General features: G+C 35.6%; 1 protein-coding gene across 2 annotated transcripts in view; it reads left to right on the top strand.

Moving 5' to 3' along the window:
• The window catches only part of SLIT2 (slit guidance ligand 2), a 376,642-nt gene that overhangs the window by 309,534 nt on the left and 45,102 nt on the right, over positions 1-22,006 (top strand). For both annotated transcript variants that reach the window (XM_012472405.3, XM_012472408.3), the window contains 4 exons: positions 610-773; positions 14,065-14,189; positions 14,327-14,421; positions 15,675-15,814. In XM_012472405.3, coding sequence (XP_012327828.2) covers positions 610-773; positions 14,065-14,189; positions 14,327-14,421; positions 15,675-15,814 — 524 coding nt within the window. The remainder of the gene's footprint in view (positions 1-609; positions 774-14,064; positions 14,190-14,326; positions 14,422-15,674; positions 15,815-22,006) is intronic.

Here is a 22,006-nt window from a genome sequence, read left to right on the forward strand (position 1 = left end):
CTTTGTACTTACCTGTCCTTTATCTGCAACATTATTTGCAACCTTTCTTTCTACGTAACTAACTATCCTACACAGCGTAGACTTTCTTAATCACTAGTCGCCCAGAAAAGTTAAGCTGTTTGTTTGCCATCATCTTGTAAATACTTCTCCTATATGACTTCCAATGAAAATTCTTTGCATCTGTGAGTATATCTTAATGCTAATGCAGGAGGAGTTCTTTGGAGGTAAGAATAATGCGTTATTTATATTTGGGTCCTCAGAACCTTTCATTGTGATTTAAGTCATCAGTAAATAATTGGTAAATGAAGTGTTAATGTACTCAGGGTGAGCTAACACTCAATATAAACACGTCTGTGAAAATATTACCAGACCTTCTAAGGCAAGATGAGTGTTAACACCAGTGACGACTCACTAAATCCCAATGCATGTCATTCAGGAAAATGGGGAATCCCCAGTGTCTCTATTTTCTGCTAAATTGTTATCCTCAATAAGTCTACGGGGATTTTCTGCTGAGCATCACGTTGAATTCTGTGCCCTTAGGAAATAACAATACTTCCATACTTGTGTGTGTGTGTGTGTGTGTGTGCTTTTGTGGTGTTGTTTTTCCAGAGCAATTGGAGCCAACCCTCTTTACTGTGATTGTAACATGCAGTGGTTATCCGACTGGGTGAAGTCGGAATATAAGGAGCCCGGAATTGCTCGTTGTGCTGGTCCTGGAGAAATGGCAGATAAACTGTTACTCACAACTCCCTCCAAAAAATTTACCTGTCAAGGTATGGTTTCTAATCATTTGTACTTCTTTTAAGAATTACTATGTTAAGTAAAAAAAAAAAAGAAGACAACCGATTGTCACTCCAAAGGTGTAGTTGAGAAGCCCAATAAATAATTATATTTTCAGCCTCTGCTTGGATAAGACAGAGCAGTTTCCTGAAGTGCCCAAGAAAAGAATTAGACTTTTCAATAAAATCTTAGAAATAGTCCATTGGAAATGACCAAGTTTTCTTGAAAATGTATCAAAAATGCAGAGTTCACAATTTCTAGCAATTCCTTTCATAGCCTCTAACAAGTCAAATGTTTTGCTTTTGCCCTTTCTGAACACGTGCCCTGCTCCTAGGGCTGCCAGGGCCCTGTGGCTTCCTCATCCCAGGTAAGGAGAAACAGGCCCTCCCGAGTGTTCGGCCCAAACCTTCTGACTCGCCTCATGTTCTCCGGCCTTCCTGTGTTGATGTTCTTGTTTCTCGCTTGTTTATATCCCTTTCTTTTCCCTTGGTTTGATGTATTTGTGAATTCTAAATATCATCTGAATAACAAATATTGTTTTCCTTTTTTATTATAAAAATAATACGTGCCCCTTAATAGGAAAATGTGAACAGTAAGAAACAATTTATTTTCTGCAAGAAGAAATAAAATTAACCATTCATCACCATACCTAGAGATAACCACTACTCAAGTTGTTCTGTATAGATTTCCACAGATGGTAGCCGACTATATGGACTTAGGATTCTTAGATGACGTGTGTTTTAAGAAGGTCATTCATGATTATTAGATAAAGGAGAGAAATTCTTGAAAATGTTAAATGTCTAATCAGAAAATGTTAAGCATATTTTATGTGCAAAAGTAAATCCTAGGTGTTATGGAGCATAGAGAACTTTATGGTATGGTCTTGCCTTTCATGACTTGGAAACCTAACTCAAAAGATAAGCTTTCAACATTTGAATATTTGTGCAGTGAAAACATATCTAAGTAGGTAATACTGTGCCGCAGGTTGTAGTGTGAGCTCTGAAGCCCAGCCTGGCTAGAACGAAATTACAGCTTCACTTTTCTTCAGTACTTGGGTAACTGTGGTTTCATTACTTCACCAGTCTGTGCCTCAGTTTCCTCGTTGTAAGCAAAGGTGGTGATGGTTACAAGCTGAAAGGATTTTATTACGATCAGATGAGTTAATATAGGTAAAAGACTGCCTCACACACAGAAACATTCAATATAAGTTAGCCGCTGATCATATTATTATAACATTTCAAAACACCGAAAAACGGTGATATAGGACACTTCATAATTTATTAATACAAAAGTAATTTTCGAAACCTATGTACACCCTCAATGTTTTTAATTTGGCCTCTAATGTATTTCATAGTGGTAAATGTTTGCAAAAGGTAATTTCCAGCACATTGTAAATATTGTCATTAGCTCTGGAATCTAAATACCAGAACTAAATTTGGAAGAGAAAAAAACAAGATCCTCCTTAATAAGTTGCCTTTTTTTCTTAAAATGTAGTTTTTCTCCTTGAATTCCTATTTTCAATACCTCCAAAAATTGTATGATTTTTGCTCCAAAAAATATGTATATAATTGGAATTTTAAAATTTCCTGCCACCAAGCCTGTAAGTTTTTACATCTTCTTTGAATTGAATTATTGCTGTTAATACTAGTGCATATGTACCCCAAAACCTAAAATGCGATTTAAAAAAAAAAACACACACAAGGAAAGAAGACAAGCTCTCATCCCTCCCTCCCCTTCACTCTGTATTAGCATGGTGTTTGCAGAAATAAAGCACTCAGTTGTTCTTTCTGCTTGCAATTGTTCAGTTGCAAGGGGAAAAAGTAAAAACTGAAGCTTGCTATGAAAAAAAAAAATACTAGTGCATCACTGATTGAAAATGCGTAATTATTTTTAATGTTTTATTTTATTTAAAGTTGACAGTAAAATTTTATTGCAACACCTCTCTGGGATTATGTGCATTGACTGCAATAACTTTTGCAATAATTGTCTTTTACCATTCTAGATCTTTATTGGGACAGTGCCCTGTGATAAGTTTCTGTTGGGCTGAGAAGTAGATCATTCTTCTGTAAAGGGGGAGAGAGATGACTGTCAAAGGGGAGGCAAGGAAGGTGAAACTGGCATGAAACCTTCCATTCAGCACATTACTAGGCAAATTACATGGGGAAGTTGACAAACTGCAAACTGATTCTCTTACACTTTTCTGTGCCCAGCGATACTCATACTTTATTTTTAATAATGCTAATTCTTATCTGTATTGCTTAAAGTTTATAATTCCCCGGAGGTATTTTTCGAAAAAAGTAATTACAACACAAATTTGAGAAAACCTGTATATTTGTATTCCACTTAGAGCATCACAGTTTACATTAATTTGTTAAATGTTCTCGGAAGTTCAAGCTAAGTCCTCTCTCTCTCTCTCTTTCTCTCTCTCTCTCTCTCTCTCCCTCTCCCCCCCACCTTGAGAATCCCAATTCTCTGAGACCCAACAATATTGAAAATAGGCCAATCATAACACTACAATGGCTTCTAAGTGTTCAAGTGAAAGGAAGAGTCTCACATCTCTCACTTTAAATCGAAAGCTAGAAATAGTCAACAACAACAACAACAAAAAGTGTGACGAGGAAGGCCATGTTAAAAGTCTAGATAGGTCAAACACTGAGCCTCTGGTGCCAAATGGTTAGCCAAGTTGTGAATACAAAGCAAAAGTTATTGAAGGAAATTAAAAGTGGTACTCTAGCAAACACACCAATGATAAGAAAATGAAACAGCCTTATTGCTGATATGAAGAAAATGTTAGTGATCCAAATAGAAAATCAAACCAGCCATAGCATTCAGTTAAACAAAACCCTAATTCAGAGTAAGGCCCCAACTCTTTTTATTTCTATGAAGGCTCAGAGAGGTGAGGAAGCAGCAGGAGAGAAGTTGGAAGCTAGCAGAGGTTGATTCGTGAGGTTTAAGGAAACAAGCCTTCTCTGCCACGTGAAAAGTGCAAGGTGAAGCTGCAAGTAATGATGTAGAAGCTACAGCGAGTTACCCAGAAGATCTAAGATAACTGATGAAGGTGGTGACATTAAACAACAGATTTTCAATGAAGATGAAACAGACTTTATTGGAAGCAGATGTCATCTAGGACTTTCATAGCCAGAGAGAAGTCAGTGCCTGGCTTCAAAGTTTCAGAGGACAGACTAACTCTCTTGTTAGGGGTTAAGGCAGCTGGTGACTTTAAGTTGAAGCCAGTGCTTGAGCATTTACCATTTTGAAAATCCTAGCGCCTTTGAGAATTATGGTAAATATACTCTGCTTATGCTCTGTAAATGGAAAAACAGAGCCTGGATGACAGCACATCTGTTTACAGCATGGTTTCCTAAATTTAAGCCCACTATTGAGACCTATTGCTCAGAATGATTTCTTTCAAAATATTACTGCTTCTTCATAGTGCACCTAGTCACCCAAAAGCTCTGATGGAAATAAACAAGGAGAATGATGTTTATATGCCTGCTGATGCAGTATCCATTCTGCAGCCCATGGATCAAGGAGCAGTTTTGATTGTCAAGTATTATTATTTCAGAAATACACTTCATAAGGCTACAGCAGCTGTATATAGTGGTTCTTCTGATGGATTTGGACATAGTAAATTTAAATCCTTCTGGAAAAGATTCACCATTCCAGATGTCATTAAGAACATTTGTGATTTGTGGGAGGAGGGCAAAATATCAATACTAACAGAAGTTTGTAAGAAGTTGATTGCAGTCTGCATAGATGACTTTGAAGAGCTGAAAACTTCAATAGAACAGGCAACTACAGATGTGGTAGAAACAGCAAGAGATTAGAATTATAAGTGGAGCCTGAAGATGTGACTGAATTGCTACAATCGCATGATAAAAATTCAGTGAGTAAGGAGATGCTTCTTATGGATGAGCAAAGAAAGTGGTTTGTTAAGATGCAGTCCACTCCTGGTGAAGATGCTGTGAACATTGTTGAAATAGCCACAAAGGATTTAGAACATTATATAAACTTATCTGATAACACACTGGCAGAATTTGAGAGGATTGACTCCAATTTTGAAAAAATGTTCTACTGTGGATAAAGGCTGTCAAACAGCATCACGTACTACAGAGAAATATTGGGTGAAAGGAAGAGTCAATCAGGGCAGCACACTTCATTGTTGTCTTATTTTAAGAAATTGCTACAGCCACCCCAGCCTTCAGTAACCATCACCCTGATCAGTCTCAGCAGCCAGTAACTCCAAGGCAAGAACCTTGACTAGCAAAAAGGTTACAACTCACTGAAGGCTCAGATATCATTCACATTTTTTTAGCAATAACATATTTTATAATTAAGGTATGTACATTTTAAGACACACTTAATATATAACAGTATGGTTAAAATTAACATTTATATGCAGTGGCAAACCAAAAAATTTGTTTGACTGTCTTTATTGCAATATTCACTTCAGTAGTCTGGAACAAAACCCACAATATCTCCGAGGTCTGCCTGTACATATGTTCATATGTACATACATTTTTGTGTAACTCAGTATTTATCTGACTAACTTGAGCTTTTTTTTCATTGAATGGCTACGAAATCTCATGTTCTTGATGCAGCATGAATGGAAATAAGTTTGAGGGAAAATTAGCTCTTTTCAGCACTGCCCAATGCAACTTTCTGCAATGATAGAAATGTTCCAAATCTGTGCCATTCAGTATGGTAGCCACTAGCTACACAGGATTATTGAGCACTTACAATATGGCTAATGCAATTGAGAAAACTAATTTTTATTTTATTTACATTTAAACTTAAATATACATGCATGGCTAGCGGCTACCATAGTGGATAGTGTAGTTGCTATAGGAACTCAGAGGAATAATTTGTGTAAAAGAAGGATGACTATGAAAGATTTAATGGCATAAATGGACAAGCAGACAAGTGTGAGGATAGCATTACAGGTGGGCAGAACTATGGGAACAGAGCTTGCACTGTAGGAAACTTCTGGAACTGTTCCAGGCCACCAAAAACAGTTGAGCTGAAACTCGTTAATTGTAAGATGATGTAAAGCCCTAAATGTATCAGTTCAACTGTGGAAGTTCAGTTGAATATTCACTAAACTATCAGATCAATATATTGCATGTATTTCAGGTGTACCTTAAATTAAATAGCAAACAGCATGCGTGTAAGCCAGTTGGCAAGCAGTATAGACATTCCAGACTCGATCAGTATTGTTGTGGTTGCGTTTAGAAGACTTTAGAGTTTACTCAGTTTTTCTGTAAATGAATTTTAGAGTGATAGGCACTGAAACTTACAGTGCCCTTTGCCAGGGGTGTCTCTGCATTTGTCAAACTATTTTGAAGTTTCATTGTCCTATTAATGAAGACTCTGCTAGTTCAAGGTTTATGACAATTTAGATTGGATCTTTGCCAATACTACTACGAATAATAATAACAGTAATAGCTAAGTTCTACTGAGTAGTTTACCTAATGCTAGGTACTTCACATAGATTTTTATCTCTTTTAATCTTTCTATGATTCCTGTTGTGAATACTATCATTTCCTCATTTGAGATATGAAAATATTGTGTTTTAGAGTTATTAAGCTATTTTTAAAAATCTCTTATCTGCTGAGTGGAGTCAGAATTTGAACCTTGATTCTGATTCCAAAGCTTACTGCTAGAGTTTATTTTATAGTTTTCAATAAAAGTATTTTCAAAATAAATTTACGGTGTAAATAAGATTCCTACCCTGTTATTGAAACATACTTAGAAAATGAAAATTCTGAACTACCTCAAAAGCTTTACTAGAAATATTTGCTTATAAAAATGGATTAGTAGAAGGCCAAATATTTTAATCTACTAATTAAAATAATTCATTCAAGGAAATCCACTGAGTACTATACTGTTAAGCATATATGCTTTATGAGTTTTAAAGCAACAAAATAATGTTTCTTTAAATATTTAATCATTGAAGTTTACATATTTTAACTTAACTTTCCCTCCAGTTATGCCAGTCTAATGTATTTTTTCATGAAAATTATTTAAGTACAAACTCCCAATATTGAGGTTTGTCAGTGTATAATTTCAAAATATAGCAGAAAGATGAATATTTTTAATTGAAACATGTTTACATAGCTATATTTAAATACAACTTAAGTGATATTTTTCTGCTAGAAGATGCCATGTCATGCTGTTATTTTGAGTCACTAATTATTTTAATATAGAAAACTCTCATCATTTTGATGCATAATAGAAATAAATGAACAGGAAGAAATTGATTATCAGATCATATTTAATTAATACCCAAGTAGAGCATTCCTGAGTGGGAAGCAGATGGCCATGACTTGTCTTTACAACCCAAATGTCCTGTCCTCATCTTTTAAATGTAAGATGACATTAGAGTGATTAAGCAGTCTGCAATAAAACAGTTTTTGTCCTTTCCAGATATTCACTGAGAAAGTCAGTGTGGAAAGTGGAACATTGTTAATTTCCAATATTCCCTTTATTTCTCTTTGTTCAGGAAATTTTGGCTGTAGAATCAACTAAATTATTATTGTTTTTATTTGAAAGACATTTATTAAACACTTACATGTGCTAAAGAGTGAACAGTCTAATAGAAAGGAATAATGTATTTCTTCATTCATTAAACAAATTTTATTCAAGTTTCTACAATGTACAAGGCACTGTTTCTAGGTGGTAAGAAAAAACAATAAACAATTCAGAGTAAAACCTCTGTCCTCATGAAACTGATATTCTACTGATAGATACTTTTAAATAGATAATTCTAAACATTGGTATGGAAGTCTGGTTGTAGAAATATGGATAAGGTGCTAGTAATATATCCTTACCAAATGACTATGAAATTGTAAACTGATACTGTCAGGTCCAAGAGGCCAAGGGGAAATTCTTCTTGTGAACCAAATGGAATGTAACACAAAGATGGGAGGACGCCCAAATGGGCAGGGGTCTGGTAGCCATGAGCTCAAAAGAAAGGCCAGGATATGGTGCTGAACGTACTTCCTTACTTCATTTGTAAAGGCCAGCTGAAGGGTCAAAGAAACCTGAGACCTTAACATATCCCAAGATAATCAACATTTAGCACATGGTTGATCTCTTTCTCTAATTTTGTATGTTAGGAGTCCTCTAAATTCTGGATTCCTGTGAAAAATTTCACAACTCTCAGCAATAACATTGTAATATTATTGTTTCTCTTAGCCAGGTCGACATTTACCATTTTGAATCAGTTTTTGATAGGCTTGAGTGAGAGCTTTTGTTCTGTGTCTCAAAATTATTGATATTGTCCTTAGTCATTTAATTAAGTATGAAGGTGATTAAATAATTCAGCCCAAAATAGAGCAATGAAAAATTCACAAGTTAGATCAATTTTGAAGCATTATTGAGAACTTGGTCCAATCTTTTTTACATTTTTACATTTTCAGATTTAATATTACTGGTACATAGTTATATCTAGGGAATTACCTTAGATTTGGGGGATTTTGGTTTGCTCATTGGCTAAAGAGAACATTCAGGTTTGGATATGGTAATCTGTTAAAAGTGCCATTTAAACAAAGTGGGGGCTCTTTTTACACTTTTTAAAATTTTAAACACTGGGAAAAACTTAACAGACGTTTATTTTAGTAGGTAAAGAGAACTAACAATTAATACTTTGTTCTTACAGGTTTTACATCCATATTCTCTCTGATGAAAAGATTTTGTAAAATAATTATTGTCTTTTCCATTTATTTTGACTCAAGAAGTTCATTTAGTGGCCTAAAGTCATATCGAGGTGTTGCAAATGGCCAAGCCTGGTAATCCAAGAGGATTAGTAATTTAGTCTTTGTGTTTTTAGTTGACCATTTTTGCAATGCAAATTTACAGAATTTAACCCCCATCATCTGGAGACTGTCTCCACCCCTCCACTGAAACTAGGACACCAATGTCTTCCATCTTGCCAATTTCAGTGGCTTTTTTTTTAGTTATATTTATTTGCTCTCTTTACATGTTTGACACTGGTGGCCATTGCTCCTTCCTCTACATTCCCTTGGCTTCTTCATTCCTTTTGTTTTTTTCACCCAGTTTTTCATGTAGACGTGTGGTGTTCTCTCTTTAGCCCTATTAAATTCTCAATTGATTTAAATCCTTGCCTTTAAATCTCTAACCATGGCTTTTCTTAAGAACTTCAAATTCATATTTCCATTCACTTAGTGGATTCTTCTCCCTTTATGGCTTGCAGAAACTTAAAACACATATACTAAGATGCACATTCTCATTCCCCGCATTCATTCTCTAATTGATACATGCATGTCTCTACTGCTGAACTGTAAGTTTTTTCAGAAACTCAGGCATTTCACTTGTCTTTGGTCTCTTAAAACCTGGCCTAGTGCCTGGCACAATGTATATGCTCAATAAATATTGATAAATAGTGATGTCATGATGGAATGTTGTTAACAAATATGCATTTGATATTATTAATAATACTTGAGAAATGCTATAATGTAATTGCAAATGGAGCATAAAAACATTGGTTTTAAATCAAAATCTCCTTTTGGTTAATTGTACCCAGCATCAAATATCCCTGACATATTTCCCTGAGTTGCCTTTGATGTACTTCTGGCTTGATACAAGGGCACAGTGCTGGAGGATTTTCTTATTTGACTCATGTTTCCAAGGGATGCCAAAATGAAGGCAGATTCTAGAATATAGCGGGAAGTTTTTGTCTGGAGCTTTTGGTAATAAATCAAAGTGAGATACAGTACTCAGTGGGTAACAATTGTGGTGTCAGGTGCATAACTAGTGATTTGAGTCAAGTAAGCAAGTCTGCCTGCAAGCTTTAATGGATTTGAGGTCCGACAGTTCTTCCTTCAAAGATTAAAGTAACTGACAGAGACAGATTGTTAACCAAACTCTCTTCTGATTTTCCTTTGAATTATTAAGCTAACCACACCTCCACCCATATAGCTAACACTACAGTGCTCTCTTAATCAAGACCAAATCTTAAATCATCCAGTTTGCCTACACTGTTCTCCTTCATTTCAGTGACATTAGTAAAGATCTTTATCCCTGAAGCTACATTTCCTTTCCCCTCCGTGGCACACATCTCGGGAAGGCTAATTTGTTAACAATATGTTAACATTTCTTGGAACCAGTTAGCTTTAGAAAGGAGAAAAGCTTAAAGATCACAGTTGTTTACCAAGCAGCAATGAAAGAACAAAAAGAACCTCTTCTGTTTCTTAAAGGTGTACTATTATTTCTGCTGCTTTTGCTAATTTGCAAATCACAGTTTCATTCCTTAACAGCATAAAGTCATTAACTCTCAGTGTTGTACCCAGTGCCCACTTCTGTGTCCCATGGGTTTTGTAATAGTCCCTATAGTTTCTCCAGATTTGAGCAGCTCCTAGCATATATAGAAGGTTCTTAGGGAGTCTGTGATGAATAGATAAATGGCAAGATCTAATTTGCCTTTGTCTATGTTGAAATTGGGACAAACAAGAAAATGACTGCTTCTCTCCTTTGAAGTAAAACACTTTTTGTTCCCCCTACGTACTCCAACTCTCTGGAAGTCTAAGATAGAGTGTTACTACTTGCTGTGACTTTGTGCGTGATCTCACTCGGTTCCCTGCTTGACATTCATTGACATCTCACTTAATGCTTAACACAACCTATTGGAACGGCTGCCATAATTCTAACGCCACACACTTAAGTAGAAAATCTGAGTTTAACTTGGGTTGATGGATTTCAGATTCTGTGCCCAAGATTGCTGCATATTATGGACACCATCTTTTCACCTAGGCCTAATCAAGTGTGCAAAATTCTGCCAAGTGTTGGTTTGCTTGTGGAGAGGTGTGCTTAACTCTTCCCGCATTTTAGGATGACTTTATTTGGCATCTCTCTTTAGCTCTGATATCGTCTCCTTGTTGTATAAACAGATTAAAGTTGTCATTTTCCTTGAATAAGAAGATTGCAGGAGAGGAGCCCTGAGAAAGTGTAGTGGATAGAAAATGAATCACAAGTTGGTTGCAAATAGAAGACATAAGATGAACTTAGAAGGGCAAAATATGGACAGGAAGATGAATGGGAGGAGAGCCAAATGCAAGGAATATCATTTCAAGGCTATAGAGATAAGCAGATTTAGATAAACCAGGTAGATATAAAAATCACAGTCTAAAAAGGATTTTTAGTTAAGGGGAATTATAAGCTACATAAAAAAGGAAAAAAATATGTATATCATTTATAGACCTTTAGAGATATCAGAGGATGCCGCAATGTAAAATTTATTTGACTTACATCATCTTTTGTATTACCCTTCACTCAAACTCAAGTGCTAGAAATAAGAAGTGATCATTGAAGGTTTAAAAGGATATGAAAAAGGAGAAGCAAATAGAATGATGGCTAACTTTACCATTGGTAAAGTTGGTAGCCATGAACTTTACCAACCTGAAGAAGTTGGAACTCAGTGTTTTGCTACATCCCCAAACCGTATGCCACAACAGTTCAGCAGATATGAGAAATTGTTTAAAGAATCCTGGGTATATCAGAATGCTTGTCCTCTTGATTTTTTTTTAAGCTAAACTGAACATATATGAGGAAGCAGCAATCTCCCGTAACAAATTCCAGATATGAAAATAATTCAGCATAATTATCTCTATGGAAAACCAAATTTGGTCTTGAATAAAACGCGAAGAAATTAGATAGTGATTATTAATCAGATATGGTCCAGTGGACATTCATTAAATAAATCCCCACTATGTGGTAAAATGAACATGGACTACTTCAGCCAGGCAGTGATGCTGCCAGTATACTCTATTAAATTCTTCAAAATGTATTCCATTTTCTTCCCTAAGACAATCTCTTAATTTCTCATCTAATTACTCAAACATAATTTTCGGAACATGTCACATTCCACAGGATGAACTTACAAACTGCCAACCCTAAACTCCTTTTATTTAAACCATAGCCTTACAAGGTTGAAAGCATAGTAACAGGTCAAAAGACATTTTTTCTCAAGGCCTTGGGATGTGGCCAGATGAATGCTTACAGTCCTTGCATTTGCTGACTTGCTGTTTTGCTGGCATACATTCTTAGCCATTTCATCCTACGCCTTTGTTCTGAGTTAGGTTCTTCTTTCCTGTAACCTAGTTAAGGGATCCACTAGCAATGAGCTATTTTCTTTCCTCTTGCTGACTCATATACAACTTTAGCAAACTCAAAACCATTTATTGTCAGGTATTATGCTAATTTAACTGCCTTAACTGTCACCATTCATTTCTGCAGTGTGCTGAACAGCTAAGTTTTCTGCCCTTAATTGATAAATAAATTAGGGAGGGCAGTGAGAAATTAAATTTCTATGGAGCTCACTTTACTTCAGAATTAATACCAGCAGTTTCCCAGCTGTAATTTGATATAGAGACTCCTTTAGTTTTTCTAGTTACCAAGACAATATGTAGGGGACCTTAGCACTGGCACAGTCTCTCCTAGTGACTGAGGCATCACTAGAAGAAGTAAGCACTCGTTCCCTTAGTATAGTCATCCTAGGAGCAGTCAACTTTTTCCAAATGGTTAAAAAAAAAAACAAACCCAGAATTTTTCTGTAGATACAGTTCAAGAATTTTTTAATCAATAGAAAAACTAAACAATACAGAGCACTATAATTTTCATGGATTTTATTTCAATACCATTACTTGAATGTGTATTAGTATTTCTCAGGATAAAGGATATGAAGAGATAGATACAACGAATCTCTGTGGCCTCTCTATTTATTCATGTTCTTTTATATACATGAGTTTCTGTCGGTAGACCAACAACTCAAACGTGGCTCTACTCTGTAGAATAATTTGATTCAGGTAGTTTATGTGAGTAGAAGTTATATAGCTTTTTGATAAAGGTACCTTAGAAGGTTAGAGCAGTAATGGTGGGGGTACAGAGCTGCTATGTAATTATCCAGATAACTTTGCCAGAAATTACGTGTGATGAAATGTGCAATTAGAATTATTGCCGCTTGTTTGTTCCAAAGAGGATAAGGAACTACAGAGAGATTGGTGAAATATAATTGTTTACAATAAAAAATATTTGTGTTTTATATATAAAGATGTCAGTGTCCTTGTCAGTCACATTTGCCAAAAGTGTCGTGAGCTCTCACACACAACGCAGAAAGTAACATAGGTGGAACATAATTTTATTGAGGACAGTACAATTTCCACATTGTCAGTCATTTGTCAAATAAAAATGTGTGAACAAAGGAAAATGGCTGTGGCTAAATATGCATTTATTCCAGACATTGTATGGCTCATGAAGTTTTTTAAAGGTATGTCTCAAACATGAGATTGCAAGTAGAAATCATTTCAAAGATGTTTTCTTCTCAGAGAGGAAGATACAAAAACATCACCCATCACGTATTGTGCCAATGAACCAACAAACTGAATGAAAAAAAACAAGCAAGATTATAATGGAGCTTATGGTTTTGTCTTATTTCTATATGCATAAAGTGGCCCAGTTTTGTATCTCCTATTGAAAGTTGTACTACTGAGCCAATGTTACCTGGGCATTTATATTGTATTGTGTTTTTAATTACAGTGATAAATTTCTACTTATTTATAAAATTTGCTCACCCCACCCCACACCCACACACACAGTCCTCTCTGGGACTGCGGTATGCATTTCCATGAAGCAGGAGAAGGTTGATGTACAGACACTGGACAGGAAACACATCCACATCAACTAGTCAGCCCATGAGGAGACTCACTTGGTGACATTGGCACCATTAACTTCAGATACTAACTCAGAGCCACACTAACCTCAGAGAGTCTCACAGTACATCCAGTTGAGAAGGCCTTCTGTTACATTTTATTTTTATTTGTTGAGTTGGAGTTTCATTCATTGCCCAGGCTGGAGTGCAATGGTATGATCTCGGCTCACTGCAACATCTGCCACCCAAGTTGAAGTGATTCTCCTGCCTCTGCCTCCCGAGTAGCTGTGATTACAGGCCCCCACCACCATACCCAGCTAATTTTTTGTATTTGTAGTAGAGACGGGGTTTCACCATGTTGGCCAGGTTGGTCTTGAACTTCTGACCTCCAGTGATCTGCCTACCTTGGCCTCCCAAAATGCTGGGATTACAGGCGTGAGCCACCAGGCCCAGCCAGCATTATAGGATGATGCTGATTTCTGGCTTGTCATGGATGAGAGACACATATAGATATGTGACCAATAATAATTTTATATAAAATGTACCATTATTTTAAGTAATACAAATAATAAGTAAACTGGAAGAGCATCAGTTGCTCATATTTTTCAATTAATTTTCAGGTCCTGTGGATGTCAACATTCTAGCTAAATGTAACCCCTGCCTATCAAATCCATGTAAAAATGATGGCACATGTAATAGTGATCCAGTTGACTTTTACCGATGCACCTGTCCATATGGTTTCAAGGTAAGTAGAAGCAGTTTAAGAGTGACAGTTTGAGAACATAACTTCTCTTGGTGCGCCTTTATTATTCTATGGTGCTTTCTCTATGTGCCGAGAACTACTTTATTTACATTCAACTTTACTTGCCCCTTCTTCTCCAGGGGCAGGACTGTGATGTCCCAATTCATGCCTGCATCAGTAACCCATGTAAACATGGAGGAACTTGCCACTTAAAAGAAGGAGAAGATGGATTCTGGTAGGTCATTAATCTATGATCATCTGTATCTGAAGTATTGGAGCAAGGATAACTAAGCCAACATGATTTTCCTTTTCAAATCAAAGAGCCGTATTTTTCAAAGAATGACAGAGAAAGGGCAGTATGTATTCGTCCCTCTCAGAGATATTGCAATATAAAAAAAAAATGGAAACTCTACAGTATTCTCAGCTCAGGATGCTACAAAACAAAAAATAATTTAAAAACATACACATACACATTATGATTAATCAGGTCAGATTAGGGTAAGACAAAATATTAATATTGGCTCCATTATACTAATTAATATCCAACTAGTCCCCTACTGCTAGTCATATATTCATCTGTTGTTCTGCTTACTGCTTTAACAGACAGTGTGTAATGATAAGATATAAGTCCCATTAAAACAGAAAATTAATGATTTATTTCCAAGACACAATATAAGTAGACATGTTGTGAATGATTTTAATCTGGAGTTATTTAATCATATGGTACAATTACTTCAGATGTACTTCATGAATTATGAACTGGAGCTCTTTATTAAATGACACTAATAATGTCACATGAGAATGCTAATATACTACTAAAACTGGTTAGAATTTCACTTTTTAGAAGAAATAGACTTCACTTCTGCATTCTGTTATGAAGTTGTTTCTTATTCATCTAGACTTTACTTAAAAATTATTTGACACATACTCAAGATTGTTTTATGCCGGGGGAAAATTGTATTATTAAGACAAAGAGAACATTCACATTTTGTAAATGCAAGGAAGACAAAATTTTATTTTCAGATTCATTTTTGTTTCAAGATATCAAGGACATTATACGTATGTTAGTAGATGTTGTAATTTTAAAAATTAGAACCAGTTCCTCTCCATTTATGAGCAAAGAAGCCTGATTTATTTCATTAGAGCATGACTCAAGATTAAGATATCTAGGGCAGTGGAATAAAACTGCCTGTGTTTTAGACCTGCAAATATAGTGGGTGTATTGATTTTGAGACCATGGAGCCATTTGCCTTCTTGCAACCAGCTAAATTTTATTTTTTGAATGGTTTCTGCTTTGGTGGATATTATCTTAAATTAATGTTTACAACATGTCATTTAAAAGCATTTAAAAAATCAATTTCTGGTAGTTAAGAGCTCTATGGCTGTATGGTTGATGAGTATAATTATGCCTTTTTCAATATTTACACCACATGATTTTAAAATGCAGCATAAAAGACGTTTTTGGCCTTTTCTTCCTCTGGCATTCAGGTGTATTTGTGCTGATGGATTTGAAGGAGAAAATTGTGAAGTCAACATTGATGATTGTGAAGATAATGACTGTGAAAATAATTCTACATGTGTCGATGGCATTAATAACTACACATGCCTTTGCCCACCTGAGTATACAGGTACAAAGAACAGGAAATATTTTGCCTTCAATCAGTATATATCTGTTTGAAAGCATTCTTGGAACTATGTTATATATGTTTAGTAAATCGTATTATTATTTGACAGATGGTAAGCATTTTGAAAATCAGATGTAATGTAAATAACATAAGGACTTAAAGATAGTTTCAGCTAACCAAATAAAAGACCCAGCAATCTCTCTTCAAACATATGCATCTATTATAAAGCCATGCTATCCAGTAATAAAAGAAGCTAAAGCTATTGTGCTAAAGCTTTTAGCCCCACAATTCAATGGCATTTTTGTGCAAACCATTTTCCCTGTGCAAACCCACCCCCAGTACCCATATGAAAAGAGGATTTTTATTTAATAGTCACAACATAATCAAGCATTTGAGATAATTCATATTCATACTTGTGTCTTCACTAGTGAGTGTTTGCCTCTAGTAACCCGTGTCCCTCAAAATAAAAGTCAGGAAGATATTGAGTACTTTGGATAGTGTTACGAGACTGTCACCTTTTTTCTAACACTTTGTTTCTTTGGATGGCACATCTCATTAGACTATTAATTGCTAAATTTCCTCCCTATTCAAACCAATTTGCTGTAAAGTCAACATCAAGCTTATGACTTGTCTATTTTGTCAGAACAGATTTTTTGATTTTTTTTTTTGTGGCTCTGATTTAGAAACTTCATAAATATACTCTTTTTCCTTTAATAAATCACTTAACATTGACAAAGGAAAAACAAGAATTTTGCACATTTTATTTGTAAGAAAAAAATGAAAAAGTAATTTTGGTCACTCTACTCAAAGTTACCATTTTCATTCTTGGTGCGTTTCATTAATTATGTCTATTTTCATGTAATTTAATACATAGCAAGAAAATCAAAGGATGAAATGACAATGCGGGTGACTGGAGTTAACATCTCCCAACATGAAAGATGAACATACATCTGTATAATTAAATTTTCCCAGGGATTTGTTGGAAAATTGTTAAAATTGAAGCTTTTATGGAATACCCTAACTACTAGTTACCTTTCTTGATGGGAAAAGGCTAGGTAGAATAATGAGGCTCTGTTTTGGCAACCCAGATCTGTTTGAGTGCCTCTGAAGCTGGCTTTTCCAAGATCTTATTTTTATTTTTATTTTTTGGCACCAGTAAAACACCTGATGTCATATAAGGCAGTAATAACATACAAAGTTTCCATCAGAAATCTGAACATACTGTATTACCAAGAGTTCTAGTACATATATACAGCCCTTAGACAGCTTAGTGGGCAGAATTTTAGCATTCTTTGATATTTTACATAAACAAAGGATAACAAGTACATTCAACATGCACCTTTCTAGAGTGTCTGGAAAGAATGTAGGTGTTATGTAGCTTTGACTTTCACACTAATGTTACCAATATTATCACACCTCAGAAACTTGACATTAGCCTGTGAACACAAATCCTGGAACCCTTTGAGCTACCCTGAGAATTTAACTTCATTGGATGGGCTAATTTAGACTTGTCCAAGAAGCCCAATATTTGCACTAACATCTGCTACCTGGTACCTTCTTAGGATAGAATAACTCTCTTTTTCCATCATTTTTCTGATCATTATAGAAAGGGCTTAAGAACCCAGTTAATTTTGGAGTCCTCCTTAAACCAACCCACTCTCACTCCACCAAACAAATTGGACCCAAGCATTTCAAGCAAACTTTGTCTAACCAAAACCTTCCTAAGCACAGAACCAGGAATAATGTTTCCTGATGAAAACCTAAACTTGGGAGCACAGCTGCAATCAGGCTCTGTGTGTCTTCTTGACAATAAAATTTCTAGAATGTGGTGGAGGACTCTTTTGAGTTGGTTTGGAGGGGTCCTCCTGCTTTGGCTTTAGATTTGCTATTCCTTATTCTTATCCATTTATTTTGAGTCTTTGTCTTACCTGCTCACCCTTCATTTCCCCAGCTCCCTCCCTACACCTACCTGCTCCTCTTGAACACATATTTTCTCCAATTCTGAGTGTCAGTTCAGAGAAGTTTCCTTGGAGAAGTGTTATTATGAAGCCTCACTTCCCCAACTATATCAGATCTCTTTCTTCGAAACATATCATAAATACCTAAAGCTTAGCCAAACCATTCTTTAGCCAAAATGTGGTATCTATAAAACCTGTCATGTGGGAATTTGCCATGACTATCTGTTAAGAGCCATTTGGCTCTCCACAAGAACTGGGACTGTTTTAGTCTTTTTACTTATAATTATTGCAAATGTCAGTTTGCAAAGGATCTGGGCAAAGGATCAAGAAAAATACTAAACAGAAAGTGCATGGTATACAGAACGTGAAGATACTACCATTTTATCTTTGGATTGGGTATTGGGAACCATGAAGAATTTGACAATCTGGCATGAGAGAAGCTATCTAAATGGGGCAAATTTATAACTCATCTATTAATTGTAGTATTTTTGTGCACACGTGAAATGAGCTCATTTACAAAATTTCAAACAGCCATCTGCAGATTTTGAAATCATTGACACATAAGTGACCTTTAATTATGGGGAAGTATAAGTGAGGCTCTAGAGTTTTATATCCTGCTTCATCCAAGTCTGCAGTTAAGGAGGAGTTTTCTGATAATGTGATTATATGGTTTTAAATTTAAGTTTGGGATCTGATTAATGAGCATGAGATATGGGAGCAGAAGCCCTACTATGTTCAGGGAATATAATAATGTTGTCAGTGTTTAAAAATCATCCTAGTAACAAGTTGATTTTTCCTTTGAAAATGTTTATGCTATATCCCAAAGGCATACAATGAGAAGTGAGCTCTGCTTAATAGGAACAAACAATGCTTTACAGAAAAAAAGCTTGTAAATTATTATTGTGACAGTTTTTGTATTTGACACCTATGACAAGAATCAGAACGGACATAATGTCAATGAAATAAATTCAGAGATCTAAGAGAGATCTGACAGAGAAGTTATGATGTGATGAGCAGGTTACAAAACATGACTAGAAATATTTGAAATAAAATGAGCCACCATCGGGGAATTTATTAAGCTTTATTTAAGCCCCGTGTGACCAAGATATAACAGAAGTAGTTACTGATTTATTAGAGGAGAAAATTCTCTGCTCTTTTCTGCTCCAGGGATTGACAGAGTAAACTGTAGGGACAAATACTGTTTTCCTGTTATCTAAATCTTGCTGTGACTTCACCACCCGAATCACCAAAACCATTCTCCATACACTCCACTTCATCATCTGTCCTTCCAGTTGCATAACGCATGACTGCTGATTACTAGTATATTTTAGACAAGAATAAATTAAAATTAAAATCCCTGTACTATTAAGAAAGTAGGACTTCAGAATTTTTAAACAAATAATTTTAAAATTAAATCTAAAGTTTTAATTTTAGCTTGAGAGGTTTTGTTGGTTTTGATTTTGTTTTTGTTACGTTGGTTTTTTAAAATCATGATCATCTTCTTTCTAGAGACAAGACATTTTTTGGAGCTAAATTTCCAAGGAATTCGTGAAATGACATAAACCTGAAACCTATAAAAATAAAAACTATAAATATGGCACCCCTGTTTTTTTTTAATGGACACCTTTTTTTAGTCTCTAGTGTTATCTTAGGTGTTTAACTGAAATATCTGCTTTTGTATATTTCCCAACAATCAGAACCCTGGATCAGCTATATCAAGACTGTGTGTCTTAACTCTTATTCTTACAGGACCGCATACAAGTATGGCACAGATGATCACATTTTAAGCCCTCCTTTCACTTAATGGGATTACTTAAATTCCATAAAATGAAGGTCTCCAGGCAAAATGTAAAGCCATAGAACACATTTTATGGGCAATATTCAGATCACTTTAAATTTTCCATTTTGTACCCATTTTCTCTTTGTTTTCTGAATCTCTGATGCCCATGCACAAGCCATTCAGTGTCCATCTTAGACAGTAAAGCTGCTGGTTGTTCCATCTCCTGGTTTAGACGCAGACCTCTAGCTCCCTGTGATGGCATTTACCTTTTGCTTCATTTTCCCCGTGTTTGTGCGTGTGGCCCGGCTGTAGGTAAGAAATCCAAGGCTTGCTTCAGTTCGCTTGCCCACGCCTGCTTCTCTGTTGTTAATGCTGCGCATTGGCTTCCTGTGCTCTGCTGTTGTATCGCAATGTAAAAAGTCTTTTGTCTCTTCTGTCTTTGTCGCTGCCAGCTGCTAATCTGAATGAGGTGGAAAAAGGTTAGTTGCCTTTTAAATCTATTATGATTTTCATTTTGGTCTCCCTCTCTCTTGTAAAGTTACATAGATTTCACTGTGTATACATGGTAAAAAGGAATGTTGACAAAATATAAAATCTGAAAACAATATGTCGAATCAGTCATTCAGATCTTTATGCATCGCTGTGCCAAACACTATAAAATGGGCCTCTGAAATGCAATTTATCTATTGTTAGAAGATAATTAATAGAAACTTTTTGAGTGGGAAGAAGGGGTGGCTAGAAAAAGGGACTAATACTTTTTTTTTAAATTTTTTGCTTGTCTGTATGCTTTCCCTTTTGAAATATATCACAAACATGTATTATTTTTATGATGAAAAACATAGGTTATTTAGTATTGTAGATAAGGATGTAGATAGAAAAATTTTTAAGTAAGAAAGACTGTTCCCTGGCTCTGGACACACACACACACAAAAAGGACTGTTCCCATAACCTTAAGCAAATATCTTTAGTAACATGAAACATGAAAAATATTAGAAGATGTATACATTCATTGAAACACTTTATGAAATAAATATTTAAAGCCCAAGAGGTTGACCTATAAACTCATGTTACCGGATGCTGTGACTACTAGGCAGTATGTTTCAGCATTAAAAAAGCCATATTTAATCATTGACATCAGTATGGTTCACCCAGCTCCCCAAATACATCAGGGCTCAAGAAAGTGAGTCATAGAATTATCAGAGTGATAGCTGTGTCTGGGAAATCATCATGGAATGTTTATGAAATTTTATCTTAAAAACTCAGAGTTTTAACTAATAAATTAAATTGAATTTTTAATTATTCAGCTTACCAAAAGCCTTCAAGTACCAAATGCAGGCACAGCATCCTAAAAGGAGCACAATGTGTGCTTTTCTTGATAGTTCCAGTTGTATCTGGAGCATTTGCAGTCGGAGTATGGGGATAATAAAGAAGTTATTATAGACTGGGCATGGTGACTCATGCCTGTAATCCCAGCACTTTGAGAGGCCAAGGCAGGTGGATCCTTCGAGCCCAGGAGTTTGAGACCAGCCTGGGCAACATGGTGAAACCCATCTCTACTAAAAATGTATAACTGAGCCAGGCATTGTGGCATGCACTTATAGTCTCAGCTACTTGGGAAGCTGAGGCAAGAGAATCACTTGAACCCAGGAGGCAGAGGTTGCAGTGAGCCGAGATTGTGCCACTGCACTACAGCCTGGGAGACAGAGTGAGACTCGCTCTCAAAAAACAAAAAACAAACAAAAAAAAGATGTTACTATATAGCTGGTCTCTCTGTCTTCTCTTGCTACGGGCTTCTTTTTCTTCTGTTGCATTGTTTGGATGATTTACGTGTTTGCTAACTTACTTTTACAGTGTGCAGAGTTAAGTTGAAAAACATGAAAAAAAGTGGTTCCATATTATAGAATATAACAGTATAATATATGCTATTCTCTGTGGATTAATGCATCTAATACCTTCCTGGGTCAAAAGCCATCTTTTCTCTTTACAAGTACCAAGCAGTTGATGGTCTGGGTCAGGGATGTCTAAGGTCTGAGTCTATCTCAGAAACATAGTAGCAATTATTCCATCACAGGACTATGTCCTTAAACTGTTGTGTATACTCTCAGAAACAATCTTGGCAGTCCAAGTGTTTTAAATCACCATGTGGTTTCCTGTGTTGACTAAATTTCATGCTTATGTTTATGAAAGATCTCTTTTATTTCCAAGAATTTGCTGCTGACTGAATTTGCTTTTAAAAGCAGTCAAATAATTCTCTATATTTTTAATTCAAACTTAATTGGAAATAGAATTTTCATTTTCTCTAACTGGGGAAATTTTTTTAAATAAAAAGACTGTATGTCATTAGTTGATGCATTGTTAATTTAAAAGAACTCTGTAGTTTATGTGAACAGTGCAAACGTGAGCAAAAACTTTTATGAAACAATGATAAAGCACTTATTCAAGGATATGCACCTTGTA

This window comes from Aotus nancymaae, unplaced genomic scaffold (assembly GCF_030222135.1).
Source record: "Aotus nancymaae isolate 86718 unplaced genomic scaffold, 86718_ANA_hifiasm-v0.15.2.pri h1tg000006l, whole genome shotgun sequence".
In the NCBI taxonomy this organism is placed as follows: Eukaryota; Metazoa; Chordata; class Mammalia; order Primates; family Aotidae; genus Aotus; species Aotus nancymaae.